The sequence below is a fragment of the Gymnoscopelus braueri genome, assembly GCF_963280865.1.
Source record: "Gymnoscopelus braueri genome assembly, chromosome: 11".
NCBI classification, from domain to species: Eukaryota; Metazoa; Chordata; class Actinopteri; order Myctophiformes; family Myctophidae; genus Gymnoscopelus; species Gymnoscopelus braueri.
The window spans coordinates 41831857-41848532 of NC_137613.1; the positions used below are offsets into that span (position 1 = coordinate 41831857).

General features: G+C 39.9%; 3 protein-coding genes across 4 annotated transcripts; 1 reads left to right on the forward strand and 2 right to left on the reverse strand.

Annotated features, from left to right (window-relative positions):
- Positions 1 to 137: 137 nt before the first annotated feature.
- cdca8 (cell division cycle associated 8) lies at positions 138 to 6665 on the reverse strand. 2 transcript variants are annotated; one of them, XM_080442116.1, is made up of 11 exons: positions 6558 to 6633; positions 6165 to 6288; positions 5242 to 5370; positions 3804 to 3841; positions 3623 to 3692; positions 3057 to 3112; positions 2841 to 2902; positions 1822 to 1920; positions 1131 to 1260; positions 496 to 582; positions 138 to 355 (listed from the first exon to the last, which is right to left on the reverse strand). In XM_080442116.1, exons 2-11 carry the CDS (start codon positions 6259 to 6261, stop codon positions 320 to 322), a joined length of 804 nt encoding a protein of 267 aa, XP_080298242.1. In that variant the 5' UTR covers positions 6262 to 6288; positions 6558 to 6633; the 3' UTR covers positions 138 to 319. The 2 variants fall into 2 exon arrangements, with proteins under 2 accessions (XP_080298242.1, XP_080298241.1); XM_080442115.1 differs by having other exon boundaries at positions 139 to 355; positions 6165 to 6285; positions 6558 to 6665.
- A 1855-nt stretch (positions 6666 to 8520) lies between these two features.
- Positions 8521 to 11549, forward strand: airim (AFG2 interacting ribosome maturation factor). Its single transcript, XM_080441413.1, has 4 exons — positions 8521 to 8988; positions 9826 to 10005; positions 10427 to 10545; positions 11077 to 11549. Exons 1-4 carry the CDS (start codon positions 8714 to 8716, stop codon positions 11115 to 11117), a joined length of 615 nt encoding a protein of 204 aa, XP_080297539.1. The 5' UTR covers positions 8521 to 8713; the 3' UTR covers positions 11118 to 11549.
- Positions 11550 to 12122: 573 nt separating this feature from the next.
- On the reverse strand, positions 12123 to 12806 carry cldn35 (claudin 35; the record flags this gene model as incomplete). Its single annotated transcript, XM_080441811.1, has 1 exon — positions 12123 to 12806. The coding sequence occupies one exon, from the start codon at positions 12804 to 12806 to the stop codon at positions 12123 to 12125; it is 684 nt and encodes a 227-aa protein (XP_080297937.1).
- Between the last annotated feature and the right edge of the window lie 3870 nt (positions 12807 to 16676).

The window sequence follows — 16676 nt, forward strand, 5'->3', positions numbered from 1 at the left end:
TTATGGAAAAAATTACTTATAATCTAAGGGTTAAGGCAGAGGTATTTGAGAAACGTTGGGAGAAATGGCATTTGTATAAGAGTAAATAAATAGTGTATACCCCTCCCCCCCTGTATTGTCCCTTCCCTTTAACTATATTGTTCTTTACTGTATTGTCTTTTTCTTTTGTTCTGTTTTTTGTTTCCTTTTTCTTTTTGTAATGTCCTGTTTGAATGTTTTGTTGTCTGGAAAATAAAGACAAAGTAAAAAAAAAAAAAAATCTCAACACAAAGATGACCCTCCCCGAACATGGCCAACTGTGTGACGCTCTGCCAAACGATCATTGTGATGGTCCACACAGCACTGCAAGCCGACTCTGTGAGAAGAAAAACGACAAGGAAAATATGTTTCCCAGCATAATGCATAGATACAAAAAACAAAGCCCTTCCATTTTTTTATTTACAATTTTACCCCATAACATTTTGACAGAAATTAAATGGAATACGGGTTCCATACCTGTAGCTGCTGAATACTCCTTAGAGCATTTTCATCCAATGAGGAGAAATCCACAGAGTCCATCTGACTCGCCAGCAGCTGAATGCTCTACAGTAGTTCAACACAACAAACACTCAGTTAATTCAGTATCGTACATGGCAATGCCCAATTAATACTTGGTTGTGTCGTGTACCAAAAATAGCCGATCTACGAGCTCACAGTGTAGATCAGCTATTTTCGGTATAATATGAATCAGGATTAAGACAGGTCACAAACAACAACCTACTTGCAACTCTGTGCATATTATAATAAGCATGCATGCACACAGACGATTTCAGACTGATAAGCAGACGTAAAAAATTAAAACTTGACCATATCACCCAAGAATTATATACACATATTTTAATACATGCATAACATGGCCTCCTGTGTTTTATGAAAAAACATTACATTTTTTCTTCAATTAATCTCAACTACCTACCATGCTTAGATGGTAGGTATCGTAGACCTACCATGGCGTCCGTCATTGCTAAATGTGGATGCCAGGGTAGGCATCCTTGTTAAATGAACAAACAAGTGGAATCCAGAACCCTGGGCGAAGCCTGTTAATGGCTATGTATTGTGTTATATTAAGTAAATTAGGCTAAAGTCAATACCTCTCCATTGCCAATAGGGACGCTGATGACAACATCCTCACTGGTGGAAGCCATGGGAGAGCCGTTGACAGAGATGCTGTAGACCCTTTCTTTGTGACGGGCAACTCTTACTGCAGGGGTCTTGGGAAGCCTGAGGGCAAGAAATGTATCCACATCAGGGGTTTCAATAAGTCTGTTATTTGCTTGAAAGGTGAAGTAAATTGAACTATGTGAATTTAATCAGTTGGCCCGTTTCAAATTAGTCAGGAGCATTAACCGACAATGAGTTTCAAGTAGTAATGCAGGGTTGAGTATGAAGTAACTAAAAGCATATAATGAGATGTAAACAAAGCCATAAAGAAAAAATATTCTTAATGCATCAAAGCTAAGAACAAATACAATATTTTGTTTCCTGATTATCTGACAGAAGCTTCAATATGACATTTTTGATTGATTGAATACTTTATTAGTCAGATTACTAATAGTTAAACCCTGCCTCGGTGCTCAAAGGACAATCACTTATTCAACCGGGATAAACTGCAGATTCAAAACACAATGACAGACCAGAGAAGCAGTCCACTCACTGAGTGGGCGGAGTCTATGACCTGGAGCCAGGCTACAATTTAGTATGAGTTGTAATTATTGAGACATTTTGCATAAAAACAAAATACCGTTTTTAAAGATAACCCTCTAAACTTCAATTAAATCTTACCTAGGGTCAAAACGTGGAGTGATCAGAGGAGTACCTCCTACTAACAAAGAAGAGTCCAGCATGCTCCTGGCAGGTGTCACCATGGGCTTCCTGTTGGATCTGAACACAGACTCTTGTTAGCGTTGCAAAAAAAACAGAAAGGCTTTTGATTATAGACTTGGTATTATAGACTGGTAAATGCAAAAAAAAGACCCAAGATAAAGTTAGAAAATGGACAACACGCCCCTGTTTACTTAATGAGTGTCACAAAAGCTCAAAACTGTGCATTTATGTGTTAAAATCATGGATTTTTGCAGACACATCCAACAGCTCATTAAATAATTCTGGCTATGACTTTGTTCCCGCCCAATTGTCTCACCAAGCACTTCTCCTCCAACCCGTTTGTCTCCTTTGCCATCTTTTTAAACACACTTCTCCTTAGTAAACACTGCTTCACAACACCACAACAATGCAGGTGTAACTACGACATTAGCTGCAAAATATAGCTTTTTTACATGCGTGGATCACATAAGATTAACAAGATGTTCCGCATTCCCGTCGCTATACATTTCCTTGTTGGGATGCATTCAACTTCAACACGATAAATTTGAGCAATTCAATTCGATGTGAGGTACATTATTATTAGAGGTGCTCCGATCAATCGGTCGATTTTCACTTCTAATGACTCGAACGGTGATCGGCAATTTACCCGATCTGAAGAAACCGATCTTTTATGACCGAGCTGCACCATTTAAGTGGTATAAAAGTCAATCAAATATATAGTTTAACCCATTTAGACCTGAGGCCGATTTTTCTTTTTTTTAAATCGCCTTCTAAATCCTGACCTAAGTTTTCTGAAAAATCAAAAATTAGATGTGGTTTTAATCCCAATATCCATAATCGTGTTGGTATATGGTATATCTGCTTGACCAGGCGGACAAGCAGATAAAGCAGGCGGACAAGCAGATAAGGCAGGCGGACAAGCAGATAAATTCAAAATGTCACACTCAATACATTAGAAATATACATATCCATCTTACTTTCTAACGGAGGCTGCAGCTTTTTTAGATGTAGTTCGGGGCGGCTTCTTTACAGGTCTTCCCTGAATCCCAAAACACACAAACCGTTAAATCAACCACTGTCCCTGCCTAGGCACATCTACTTCATGTCATTGTCTATAGTATATGCCATACATTTTTTTAATATATATATATATTTTTTTTGCTGCGACTGGGCTTGTGGAAAGCAGTAACCACCTTCTTTGCTTTCGGATTGTTCTCCTCATCCTCTGAGCTTGACTTTTTCTTGGATGCTGTTGGAAGAAGACAAAGTCCAACACGATTATGGATATTAGGATTAATAAGATTGGTGTGATTTATTGACTGACATTTTACATTTACAAAATTGGTATATTTGTACATAGCATTGGGGCGGCCATAGCCGAGTGGTTAGTGAGCCCGCCTAGGGAGCCAGAGGCCCTGGTTGCCCCAGGTACGATTCCAGGCCACGCCAGCATATGTGTCGATGAAATGAAATTTGTCCCTGAGCAAGACTCTTAACCCCTAATTGCTCACAGGCCCTCATTGGAAACAAGCCAGCAAGGACTTTCATGAACGTCCTGTTAAAAGGAATTATCCTTATCCTTAGCCGTCAAAAGGATAAAACACAAAAAAGCTTGCGAGCTTATGTGTGTGTAAACGGAGTGGCACATACCCTGTCTGTGTGTGCTGTATGAATAATATCAGCAGTATTACCAGTAAAAGCCGCAGTAATAGTCTTAGGACAGATGGGTGGATGAGGCAAACAACTGTCCTGCACTTACTTTTCTTGATTGTTGGAGGGATTTCATGGACCTCAGCCAGGACAGTATCAACCTTGGCAGCCACATCTCTCTGTAAACAGACAGGAGAGAAGATCGACATGAAAATCACTGAATGTACCATGGCATAGGTCGTTGTAAACTGGATCTGGTGATATGCTGATTAAAAAACACCTGTTCTCACCTTTATATCCACTTCTTCATTCTTTGCTTTCTCTGACCCTAAGAGAGAGGCAGATACCAAATATGAAAGCTTGTTTACTGGGGGTGTCGCAATTCTGAATCAGATTTTATTTCGCACTTCAATATTAAAAACAAGGGTATGTTTCTAATCTCTAATACCCCTCTGTACTTTTCCCCCCCTGCCTGTTCCACTCTTGTGTTGGCTGCAGCACTCTCCAAAGGAACAAGAACTTTGTTCTGTGTCAACAGGGCTTGAAGACGCTGAACAAAGCTCTTTAGAACAAACTCATGTTATACTTCCCAACGTCTCAGCTCTGAATGTCAGACCTCCAGTAGTATAATCTGTCTAGCAAACACAGCAGCTCGCTCTGTTGTTTGAACCACTGAAGAATTGTGTACAGTACTGGAATCGGTGGTTTTACCACCTGGATCTCACTCCGACACGCTGTGACAAATTGATCATGGAGGTTTACCATTTATTTTGTGTCTATGGTCACTCCAGGAGGAACTCATTGTACCTCCTGGAGGTTGGCTCGTGTCGTGACACTAGAACATCCTATCCTCCTCAGCCATACTATATTCTAAAAATATTGCTGCTTTCGCTGCTGGCAGAAATCACAAATCGGGCCTTGGGCAGAATGCAAAAACAATACAAAATAAATCACAGCCACCTTGAACTTCTTCTGTTCTGACCAATCACTATCAATGTTCAGCTAGGGAAGTTTGGCTACTTTGGAAATGCTTGAGGTGCAAGAACTACCAAATAACACATTGTACGGCACTACTGAAGTTCTTATGCCGTAATTTTGTTCTTATTGACATATCCTAGCCGAAAATAGTTTGTGTTCAGTTGGAGTATGCTGCAGGCTTTAGCTGGGAAGAACAAAATGACAACATGGCTAGAGAACATTTCTGATGAAAGCAGTGCCTGACCATATGATCTAATGCACCCGGGAATTTAACTGACTAAACCAAAAACGTCAATGCTGAAAACAGCTCTACTAGTCACATTGCGTATATATATATATACACACAATACTATAACAATATGCAGACTAATCTTCTTTACTATTCTGAAAATGTAGACTACACAGTTGTCACTGTGTTAAAAATGCCAATAATGAGTAGTTATGTACATTTTTATCTTAACCGATTTATTATAGAGTTTGATAAAGATTTTAACTTTTGAAATATTGTAGTGCGTGTTGTTTTTTGCATTTACAACATACAACAACATCTCGAAATCAAAAAGTCAAATTGAATAATGCATTTGGATTCTGAGAATCATGACACTCATACTACTAAGGGAGGGGGGGTATGTCACTTGTTACCACCGTTTGACTCCCTGCCTGCATTCTAAGGTCACAGCCTGGGCAGATATGCTGGAAAAAAATGTCAAAAGGGTTTGTTTTGTTCCAGGCGAGCTTGCGCGTACTTACTGTAATATTCCAACCAGTTCATTTGTCTTATTTGCTTAGGAAGTTTGATGAGAGCCATGTCGTAGGCATTCTGGGATTTTCTCAACAGATCATTTTTCTTCACTTTCAGCCTTTCAACTATAGCATTCACTGTAGAAAAAAAAAATAACTGTTAGGAATTCATTATATTTCAGATTCCTGAAATGTATAGATAGATAATGTTACACAATACATTGATTGGTATTTGGTAACATGGACATCTGGGCACCTCAATGTAAATGGTCTATTTTGGCCAATATCTTAAAAAATACAATATTTGGAAAATGTTTTTAAATAAAGTAAAAGTATACATGATTAAAACATGCTTAAACATTCGACAATTAAGGTCTAATATTTCTACAATTTATACAAACCCTGTATATCCAGTCATTTTAGGGCATAAACAAGAAGTTGAAAGTCTGATAATGATACCGTGCATGTTCACATCATGTATACTTTACTTTATTTATTCTTTAACATTTTGGAAAAATAGCCAATTTTACATCGAGGTGCCCAGATGTCACTAGTGCCCACCTATCCTGTATTCCAGTGGTTCTCTCTCTCTTTTCAGGCAGCAACCCCCCAAAATAGTCATATTTGAACTGGGGACCCCCCCAACCTGACAAGCACTTGGAATGTAGGAGTTGAGGCATTTAATTTAGTTTGACTCGGTCAACTATTGTGAAAATAGCCAATCTACAAGCTCACAACGCCTCGCAGCGCTTGTAGATCTTCACAATATTTGCCTCTGTCTGATGACCCCCCCCCCCCCCCAATCATATGGGGACCCAACCCACAGGTTAAGAGCCACTGCTGAATGTATCCCATTGATTGTAATGTACCGTAGTACTAGTCATGTCATTATTTCTAACGTTTGAGCAACAGAATGAGCTTCATCATGTTACCTTCGCCGTCGAAGTCTTGAAGAAAAGCCTCCACCTTCTTCATTTTGACGTCGTCTTTTACCTTCTGTTGTTTCGTGGCCTTCTTCCTCGGAGCCATGGCTGTGTACCGTGTATGGAATGGCTGCTGACAAGACTATTATTATTGTTAATTGTGTTGTACCTTAAATAACGCTTGGCACTCCCACTCACTGCTGTTCAGTTCAAAGTTACACAGCTAACGTGGCAAGCTAACGCTATTAGAGGGGAAATGGGTACATTTGCTAAGCTAGCTGACCGCCTTTTACTTTTTCGATCAACATGATCATTCCATCATATCTGCCTTAATAATACACTGTATCCTACATACAATGGGAATATACAAAACGTTATAAATAACCTGAACCTGTGTGTTACCTATTAGTGTGTGTTTTGTCTCGTCTCGTCGTGCTGTTGTCCTTCTTCTAACTTCTCAGGGTTTAACCGACGGCCTAACAAGATGAACACACAGAATTTCGAATCTCGGTAGAGGGAGGAGCCAAGCTGACCGATCAGCCAATCAGGGCACTTTTAGTGTTGCCAGATCTTGCGAGAGAAACAAGCAACCAGGTCTATGAAAACAAGCCCAAAAGAAGCGACAAGATTTTTTAGAAAATATTATTTTCTAAAAAATCTTGAGGAAAAGAAGTGTAAAATTTGTTTTAAACATTTTGTTTTAAACATTTGTTTTAAAACATTTTCAGATGGGGGTCCGTGGACAAATACATATTAATTTGGGGGTCCTCGATACGAAAATGGTTGAGAACCACTGGTTTAAACAACAGGAAACAAGCCCCAAATAAGAAACTACACTTTAGAAACAAGCCCAAAAAAAACGAAACTAACCAATCTTTACAAGCAACTTTACAGAAAAACAAGCCCAAAATCGCTTATAATCCTGTCTATGCTTATAATAAGCGGACATGGCAACACTGGGCACTTTGTTGAACTGCGCAAGGGCTGACTTTATTTCGACCAATCATAGCACAGAACGACCGTGTTTACATCACGAGACCGGAAGGCAGTGCACAGCATCATGGCAGCAATGTGATGTTGAGCTCCATTCCGTGAGCAACGATAGGACATCCGGTTTTTGAGCTAGCAACAATAAGGTTTCCGGTTGCCTTCAAAGTAAGATCACCACGTTTAATGTTTTTTGAAAGACATACATTTATTTTAAAAATACATTTATGATGTATGTCTTTTTAAATGGCTTATACTAGAGCACTTATAAGTGCCAGTTTAAAAAAAAAAAGACACACATTTATTGAAAAAATACATTTATGATGTATGTCTTTTAAATGGCTTATACTAGAGCAGTGGTTCTGAAACTTTTTCATGTCAAGGACCCCCAAATTGATATATATTTGTCCGCGGACCCCCATCTGAAAACATTTTATGCCAGGGACCCCCAGAAGAGAAGATTTGTGTTGCAAATGCAAAATGTTCAAAAGAATTTCAAGATTTTTCAAAAATGTAAAAAAATAGCAGATCTACAAGCTCGCAGCACGGCACGAAGTGACGCGCTGTGAGCTTGTATATCTGCTATTTTTGAATAGCCAACTTAGAAATGGATAAAGTGGTACTCTTGCTGGGGACCCCCTGGAACCACCCCAAGGACCCCTGGGGGTCCCCGGACCAGAACCAGAACCAATGTACTCTAGCACTTCTAAGTGAGGTTGTTCCAGATTTAAATTGGCTATGTGTGTGTTAGATATATGTATTTTTTTTGTTTTGAAAAGGATTATGATACAATATTGTTTGCCGGACACTGGACGGCCCGCCACTTTTTGTTTGAGCCCCGTCCGGCTTAGCGGAGAGTGTGGTGTTGTAGAGGAGGTCTCCCTGAACGCGTGCGTATGTCCAAAGTGTTGCCTCGCGGAGCCGTCTCCTGTGCAGTGCCCACTATTGTCTGAAAGCGGCACTTTTCTGACCTCTGACCTCACTGGACGGCCCGCCACTTTTTATTTGAGCCCCGTCCGGCTTAGCAGAGAGTGTGGTGTTGTAGAGGAGGTGTCCCTGAACGCGTGCGTATGTTCAAAGTGTTGCCTCGTGGAGCCGTCTCCTGTGCAGTGTCCAATTTGTATAGGCTATGCACAGCATTTATCCATTTAGATAAATTATTAATGTTTTAAATCCCTTTTTGTTACACAGAAACATAATATGTGTTGTATAGAAACATAATATGTCGTTTAAATGCTTAATTTATAGTTTTAATGTGCAAATTAACCGTTTTTCAATGGCTCCTTTTTGCTCTAGAGTATACTCTTATTCTGAAGAGATCGTCCACCGGAAGTCTTATGGTTGCTCCGTTATCGTTGCTCACGGAACATGCTCATGGCAGCAATGTGATGTTGTTGTAACATTAAAGAGACCTGATTATTTGGGAATACAACGTATTTACCCCCCATTTTTGTTGAGAAGGAAGACGTTATAGTAACAACTAAAATACGTTTCGTAATACCGTCATTTTATTCTGTCCATATGACTTAGTCTGATGGCATTTGCTTGTGGAAACTGTTGTGGAAGTTGAAATGTCAAAGCCAGACGTGTTACTGTCACTTCACCATACATTGAGGACATGCTTTCAGTGTCTGGAAAGCAAGCAGAAAGCATGGAACACTGTGTTGGCTGAATGCAGCCCTCTGGTTGTGTCTCTAGGAAACCTAGCAGAGCAGTTTAAAGCTCTGTCCCATGTCCAGCTGTCCAGCACTGTCCAGCTCAACTCCTTCCCTGATCTGCAAGAGCGATTACACTTCAAGCTGGTCGAGGCGACGGAAATAGTCTTGGACAAGCTCAATGAGAAAATGTGAGTTTTGTACTTGATCCACAGACTTAAACGCAATTATTGTGCATTATAGGTCCTTATTTGCGAGATTCAACCGTTATGTTACCCTCAGTGGTGTAAAGTAACTAAGTACATTTACTCAAGTACTGTACTTAAGTACAATTTTGAGGTATCTTTTACTTTACTGGAGTATTTCCAATTTTGAGTACTTTTACTTCTACTCCACTACATCTCAGAGGCAAATATTATACTTGTACTCCACTAGAATTATTTGAAAACTTACTAAAAAAATGACTAGTTACTTTGTAGATTTGGATTATTATTACAATACATACATTAACCATATTTAAACTTGGCTATTTGAAAATAGCCGATCTACAAGCTCACAATGCCTACAAGCTCACAATGCCTCGCATCAAAGATTTTTTTATACATTTTATACTTTTGAAAACTTGTGAAATGGGACATTCTGCATAATGAGTACTTTTACTTTTGTACTTTAACTATATTTTGATACCAATATTTTCGTACTTCTACTCAAGTACATTTTGAATACCAGTCTTTTACTTGTAACAGAGTATTTCTACATTGTGGTATTGATTCTTTTACTTAAGTAAAAAATGTGAGTACTTTTTCCACCACTGATTATTGTGCATTATATGTCCTTATCTTATTCAACCGTTATAATACCCTAACCCTTCAACTCAAAATCATCGTTATAACAGAATTACTACTGCTATTCTCTCTCTCTCTCTCTCTCTCTCTCTCTCTCTCTCTCTCTCTCTCTCTCTCTCTCTCTCTCTCTCTCTCTCTCTCTCTCTCTCTCTCTCTCTCTCTCTCTCTTCCCCCCCCCCCCAGGGCTTCTCTCCAGTCTGTGAAGGATGCCATCAGTAACCAGGTGTATGGAGCCTTCCAGTTGTATGAGGAGAACACAGACAATCTGGACCTATCCACCTGCACCCAGAGATCTGCCACTAGCCCATCAGTAGCTGACATGATGGAGTGGCTGCAGGATGCCGAGCGATACTATCGCCAACAGTATCCTTTCTGTTTATGCCCAGATTGGTGTTTTTGGTATAATGATTGATTTCAATTGGGAGGTTGAATTTATTACCCAGTCTCAGGATTTTAAAACCTGGACGGGAAGTGGTCCCTTCCGAGGACAAAATAGTTTCTTGTTTCAGTTAGATTTAGTGTTGCTACCGGTAAATAATAGACTTAAAGGCCAACATACTCCATCAAGTCTGTCAGATCTGACGTTCTAAAGCCCCCTTCATGGTTTCTCAGAACTATAGATGCGCAGTACATAGATGCTAGGAATGGGTGATGCTGGGCTGTCAACCACAGGGTCAAAGGTGTTTGGGTATACATAAGCTTTCAGTAGAATTTGAAACCCTGTTGAAAGTAACACGAAGAGAAAGAATGAATTGTTATTATTATCCTCAACCATTATGTTCAGATTTCTGAGCAGGAAGACTCTACTTCTGACCCTAAGCCCTGATGACCTTTCTCTTCTGGAATCTGCCCCTAAGAGATGGGAGTCCTTACAGTCACCCAGTGGAGATGAGATGATCACTGGTGAGACCTCATTATACAGTGTTGTTGTTATGCAGATGAAGCCTGGGCGATATGGGCTAAATCAAATATCATTTTTTTTAACCAAATGACCTTGATATTGTGGCCATAATATCATTTTGTGACGATATTACCTTTGCAAAAATAGCCAATCTACAAGCTCACAACACATATCGCAAGTTTCGCAACTCATTGTGGGCTTGTGTATCTGCTATTTATTTTATTTATCTTTGAATGTATAAAATAAGGCTTAAGTGATTAATACTAGGAAAAGTCAACACTTGTCATATCACGATATTATATCTTAATTAAAATCTATCCAAACTGTGGAAAATACTTTTAACATCTTAACATAATTTTAAGATTTATGTATTACTTATTTATTAAGTTTATAAAGATGTTTTAGTATGAAAATACAGATGTATTTTGCATTTCATTTTGAATAACTTGGTGTTAAAACACTTGTGCATGTTTTCCATCTTGTATGAAGATTAAGATTAAATGTGAACTAATTACTATTGTGTCTTGTTTCAGATGTACTCTACAAAGCGTCCCTTTTTATGGAGTCACAATGAAGAAAGCAAAAGAGACGTTGGGGTGAATCACCTCCGCCTTGTGAATCTAATTGCCTTTCTATGAAGTGGTTCAACAGTACAGGAGCAGAAAACCTGATAAAGGATAAACAGATCTGGACATACTGTATATGTTGGATGTATGTGTATTATTTGTATGTAATGAATCCTTTAAAGTAGTCGCACCACTTGGTCAAGTAAAATGTGAGCCTATTGTTGAATACAATACCATTTTGCCCCAACACTGTGGAAATGAAAGACGAAAATGAACAATCACTTTCCTACACAACAATGATTTTATGAACCCATTACATAGAGCAATCATTTTTATTCCACTGGATTTATTATCTTTTTGAATACAGCTCAAACATAATGGGCTACCGTATGTTTTGAGGAAATGCAATAACATGTAAGAAACAGAATCTGTCAAAACCATTAAAACACTCTAGATATACATTTTATTCTTAAACAGTTTTGATTCATGCCATTTCAACCAAGTTTAGTGTTGCAAAATGTGACAGGCAATGGCATTGCCATACGAAAAGAACTGTGTATGAAATCACTACAATCTTCAACACAAGCAAACATAACAGTGATACATGTAAAATGTTTGATGACCCACTGACCTATAATATCACAATGATCTTTCCCCATCTTGCACAAAATAGGCCGGAAATAATTTCTTTATCACAGTGCAAGTAATTGCCAAATAATTAAATATTGTATAAAGGCTGTGATGTACTGGAGACAATTCAGAAAAATATTAGAGGTAAATCTACAAAAAGAATAAGCAAATTGTTCAATAAATAAATATTTCCAATTAATTCATAGGCCACTTAAATTCACAAGGTTTAAACTGCAGACAGGTAAATGCTGAGAGGAATTGCAATTCAATAGTCCAACTCAATGCCCATCCCACTCATCTTTAGTGTTCTATGATCTTTGTTTTTGCTTTGTTCTTCTACAGCCATCTTTCATGCTTCCACAGCTTCAAACTTCCTTTGCTCTCTACACATATTCCTTCATGGGCAGGCTGTTGGATGTAATGGGCTTTGGGGGATCTTGTTGCGGTGAATTAGCAAAGCTTCGGCCGATGTACCCTCTTCGGTACCCTGCACCCCTTTCCATGTGCGGGCAGGTGCTGCTCAGCACAGCTCCACTGATCATAAGGATAACCGCGGCCGCCCAGCCCAAATAGATCGCTTGACCGAGCTCTCGTTTGTGCATTAGGGGCACATTAGGGTTGTAGAAGTCCTGGACCACTGTATTAGCGGTCCAGGAAACCGGCACCAGAACACACAGGCCTGTCAGAATGAACAGAACGCCACCGGAGAGCGCGATGCCAGCCTTGGCCCGGCGGTCATCCCCGGCACAGGTGGTGCACTTCATGCCACAGCAGGACACGGTGCAGGAGAGCCAGCCCAGGAAAATGGCCACGCACATGAGGGCGCGGGCAGCCTGGATGTCGGGAGGCAAGGCCAGCATGGAGTCATAGGTCTTACACTGCATATGGCCAGTGGTCTGGTAGATGCAGTTCATCCAGATGCCTTCCCATTTGATTTCAGAGGTGAGGATGTTGCTGCCGATGAAGGCGGAGACCTTCCACTGGGGTAGGGCCGTCACTGTGATTGCCATGATCCAGCCAGTGACTGCACAGGTAAAGCTAATCAGCTGCATGCCAGTGTTCACCATGATAACTATTGCACTTTTTCCCCTCTAAAATAAGAAGATGAATAGTCTGTGTGAAACAGTATGTGGTTACCTCTCTGGCTTTCTTTTCATCAAATCATACAACTGTTCATTTGATACGCAAGATAAAATCCTACACACAAAACATGCCACAGAACGTTTTCTTTGCTCTGTCAAACTGCAGTGTCCACGAGGGTCTATTATTTGACCTGTTCTAGGCTACCAGCTTCTTAAGATCCTGGCCTTAATGTCTCAGCGCAGGTCACTCTCTACTGTCAACATCCACTATCTGTCTCAAAGTTTCTTAGTTTTTCTGTTCAACATATTTTTCAAATTTAACAGACTTTCCATTCCATATCATTCATAATTTCATACCAAGTCTCCTTTCATTGTTTTCAGGTAGTAACCTCTTTCTTCTCCTCCTCATGTATCATCCGTCTTTTCCAAATGCCCAGAAGCTCACACACTTTCTCCTTCTCACCCTTTCTGAGTTTGAGATGATGAATTATTGACTAGGCAATACCTGTGCAGCCACCTGTGGCAACCCACCAATACTGGATTGATCAGCTATGACAAATGGCACCACTGAGGCCTTGTGGGATGGTTTGTGGGTTGAATGAATCTCATCCAACTTTTCTTTTAGGCAGCATTTATAATTGGTCCTGTGCTTTGAACCCAACTCGAACCAAGCCGGATCTGGGTTGATTGTGGGTGTCAGTTTCTATTACTCTCCTGGTTCGGTGTGGTGTAGCCTTACCTAGATCAGTTAGACTGATAGAACCTGATACTTTGACTCTGTGCCACTCTGTTACAGCAGATGGATGTATACGGTCACGGCAAGAGTAAAATATTGATTCTAGATTAGACAAAATGCTAAACTACCTTTCATTGAAAATTAACCATACAATCCTCATTTTAGCCCTCCAGGTGTAAAGATTAGAGGTCCACAGGAGATGAACAAAACATGAACGCAGATGTTTTAGTCAGCCATGAAAACAGTCAATGAATGGAAGCACAATCAATAAAAGGACGTAATTCCAGTTGCAAATCTGTACACGTCCCCCCAAAAAAAAGTTCCAACTTCAGTCACAGCTCCACCTGTGTGCAGAATTACTTGATTTCAGCAGACACAATGCTAGTCGGTGTCCATGTCTCAGAAAGCTCAGTCTTCCAGGGAGAAAGAAAGCGAACAGACTTCATCATCAGGCATGGCCGCTGCCAGTTGAAGTGGCTTCTTGCTAGAATAAGCACAATGGAGGTCCAAGCCTTGACAAGGCCACTTCAGACTCAATGTAAGGCACAGCCGTCGTCCGCCCTGCCCCTCTCTGAACTCAGCAAAGCCCAATTGGGTCAATCCAGCCCAAGTTGGGGTATAGATGGCAAACAGAGCCACTTAGTCTGACTAATAGGTAGACAGAGCATCAGGTTGGTCCCTCCCATCTTCAGAAACCCTGTTTACACTGACCCTTTGAGAGCTGCACTGCCTGGAAAGAGAGATAGAGGGGGGGAGAGAGTGAAAGAGCAATAGAACAAAGGATGGAAGGACAGCGCTATAGAGAAAGAGCGGTGTCTGTAGGTGGATCATAACACAAAGACAATCTGGGGGCCTCTACAATGGGGCTTACATGCACTGCCTCATTCCATGCAGCGCACACACACTCTAAATGAGTTTTACAAAAATCTGCTTTCACGCACCCCTTTTTGTCTGGCACTGTGGTGAAAGGCAGAAACAGCTTACAAGGGGAGCAAAAGTGGAGGTTTTTTGTTTTGTTTTGTTACAATGAACCCGGTCACAATGTTGAAAACCACAGGAGAAATACACAACTCACAGGTACAAAGTCATGCCCAATGTTCAACTGAGGGCAAGTGCCATACAGTGAGGAAATTATGAGTTCCTGAAGTTATGTAATGACATGTTTATTTTAATTTGACTTCAGATAAATCTGAATCTGAAATCATAACATGAAATAAAGACAATAGTAATATAGAAAATAGTAAATAAAGTAGGCGAGTACAGTACTGTATAGTATGTGTTATTATTTTAGATTATGGATTATGGATCTGAGATCAATTCTTTCATGTATTTCAGAAATGTCCATCTAATTTGAAAAGTGACCCTACATCTCTTGAACCATGGCGTGTGTGTGAGTGTGTGTTGATGAATTAAATATTGTGGCAACAAGATCTGTGGTTCAGGTTTCTTTTCTTGTGTAGCCTCCTCTCTCCTTGGCAACGGTGGTCATGACAACAGGCTGGGACACAGGAAATGCGAGAGGAGCAGAAATGATACACAAAGGGGGAATGAGGAGAGAGCGTGACACATACCAATGATGCCATTCCAGTCTGAATGCGGGAAGAGACTGGTGTAATCTATATACAGTATTTCATTTAAGTGAGCACAGTGACTGAGCACAAGATTGTGCACTAGACAGGATTGTTGTGAAAATCTTATACTGTTAACATGCAGCTCTGATATTGATAGATTTGTTTGACAGTAGTATTGTATACATTCACTTTTAGTGTCCATGGGAGATTAAATTGGGTCGGGCATGGGTGAAAGCACAATACACATACATTAATTCATTGTGAATTTAAAAAAATACATACACACAACACAATGCAATCCACTAGCTACATGACCTCCTTTGGTTACTGTGATACATGGGCTACATGGATTCTTACATTTCTGGATTATTTAGAGTCACATTTGAAAATAAAAATGCACTTTTGTTACTGGGAAAGTCACAATACAGTATTAGCTTTGAACTAGAACAGTAAAGATATTCCAATGGCATTGTTATGGCATAAACAGTTAACTGGTATAACTTGAAAAGGCTCAACACTGTATAACATAATGGTTAATGCTGAATATGCTGAACATCAAAAAAAACTGGTTATCATGGCTGTCAGTGCTTAAGTTTTGCTTACTGATTCTAAGAACTTCTACAGATTCTTTCAACTGTTCACTGTATTCCTTTCTGTCAAATTGTTTATATAAATATTTTCGGGTCTTTTTGTATACCACAGTCTTGGACAGGGTTCACTTGAAAATATATATATTTAACCCACATCAGTAAATAAATCGAGATACCGGTATCTACTTAAAATGTGACACATCTCTATAAAAAATACAATCTTCCCCCGGCCAACAAGTCAAAACTAAAATCTTCTAAGACTGTCGTCAACACAATGAAGAAATGGACCAGAGAAGCCATGGTCAAGCTGCAGGCTTGCTTTGACTGTACAGGAGTTTGTCTTTAAACTTGTAGTTGACTGATAGTGTGACTAGGGGTGCAAACAGTCAACCTAATTAATTTATTTAATCGATTATAAAAAAAAGAATCAAATGTTAATCGAATACTGGATTTTGGTGGGAAATATATATTTACTTATTTTTTCCAAAATGAAAGGACAATTCCTTTCATTATAGGCGACACAAGTAAAAAATAAATAAATAAAAAAGTGAAAATTGCAGGCCGTCATCGCCAATGACCTGAATGTGTTGTGTAACCACCCTGCTGGGAAGCGTCGGGCCAGATAGTGTTTCACCCTCCTGTCTGAAAGTGTTTGTTGATCTACTGTCTCCTGTCTCCACACTGGTCTTCAACAGGTCACTGTTATGTGAAGTTCCCTCCTGCTATTTGACCTGTTCCCCCCAAAAACCTGGATCACATATTTGAATGACTACAGGCCAGTCCTTCGAGACATCACAGAACCACCTCCTGGACTACCTGCAGTTCGCTTATGGGGCCATTGACAATGAGGTTAAACTACATCCATCAAGACCTTAACAGCCCTGACATTTGTAACAATCTTGTTTTGGGACTTTAGCCCGGCATTCAACACCTTCATCCTGGACGTCACTCAAACCTC

What these genes read in the sequence shown, in the direction of transcription:
- cdca8 (XM_080442116.1), bottom strand. Translation starts at nt 6,261, where the DNA reads ATGGCTCCGAGGAAGAAGGCCACGAAACAACAGAAGGTAAAAGACGAC. An exon ending in TCAAGACTTCGACGGCGAAG is followed by an intron (nt 5,371 to 6,164) that starts GTAACATGATGA and finishes TTTTTTCTACAG; the next exon opens with TGAATGCTATAGTTGAAAGG. An exon ending in TCCCTATTGGCAATGGAGAG is followed by an intron (nt 583 to 1,130) that starts GTATTGACTTTA and finishes GAACTACTGTAG; the next exon opens with AGCATTCAGCTGCTGGCGAG.
- airim (XM_080441413.1), top strand. Translation starts at nt 8,714, where the DNA reads ATGTCAAAGCCAGACGTGTTACTGTCACTTCACCATACATTGAGGACA. An exon ending in GAGCGATACTATCGCCAACA is followed by an intron (nt 10,006 to 10,426) that starts GTATCCTTTCTG and finishes CATTATGTTCAG; the next exon opens with ATTTCTGAGCAGGAAGACTC. An exon ending in TGGAGATGAGATGATCACTG is followed by an intron (nt 10,546 to 11,076) that starts GTGAGACCTCAT and finishes GTCTTGTTTCAG; the next exon opens with ATGTACTCTACAAAGCGTCC.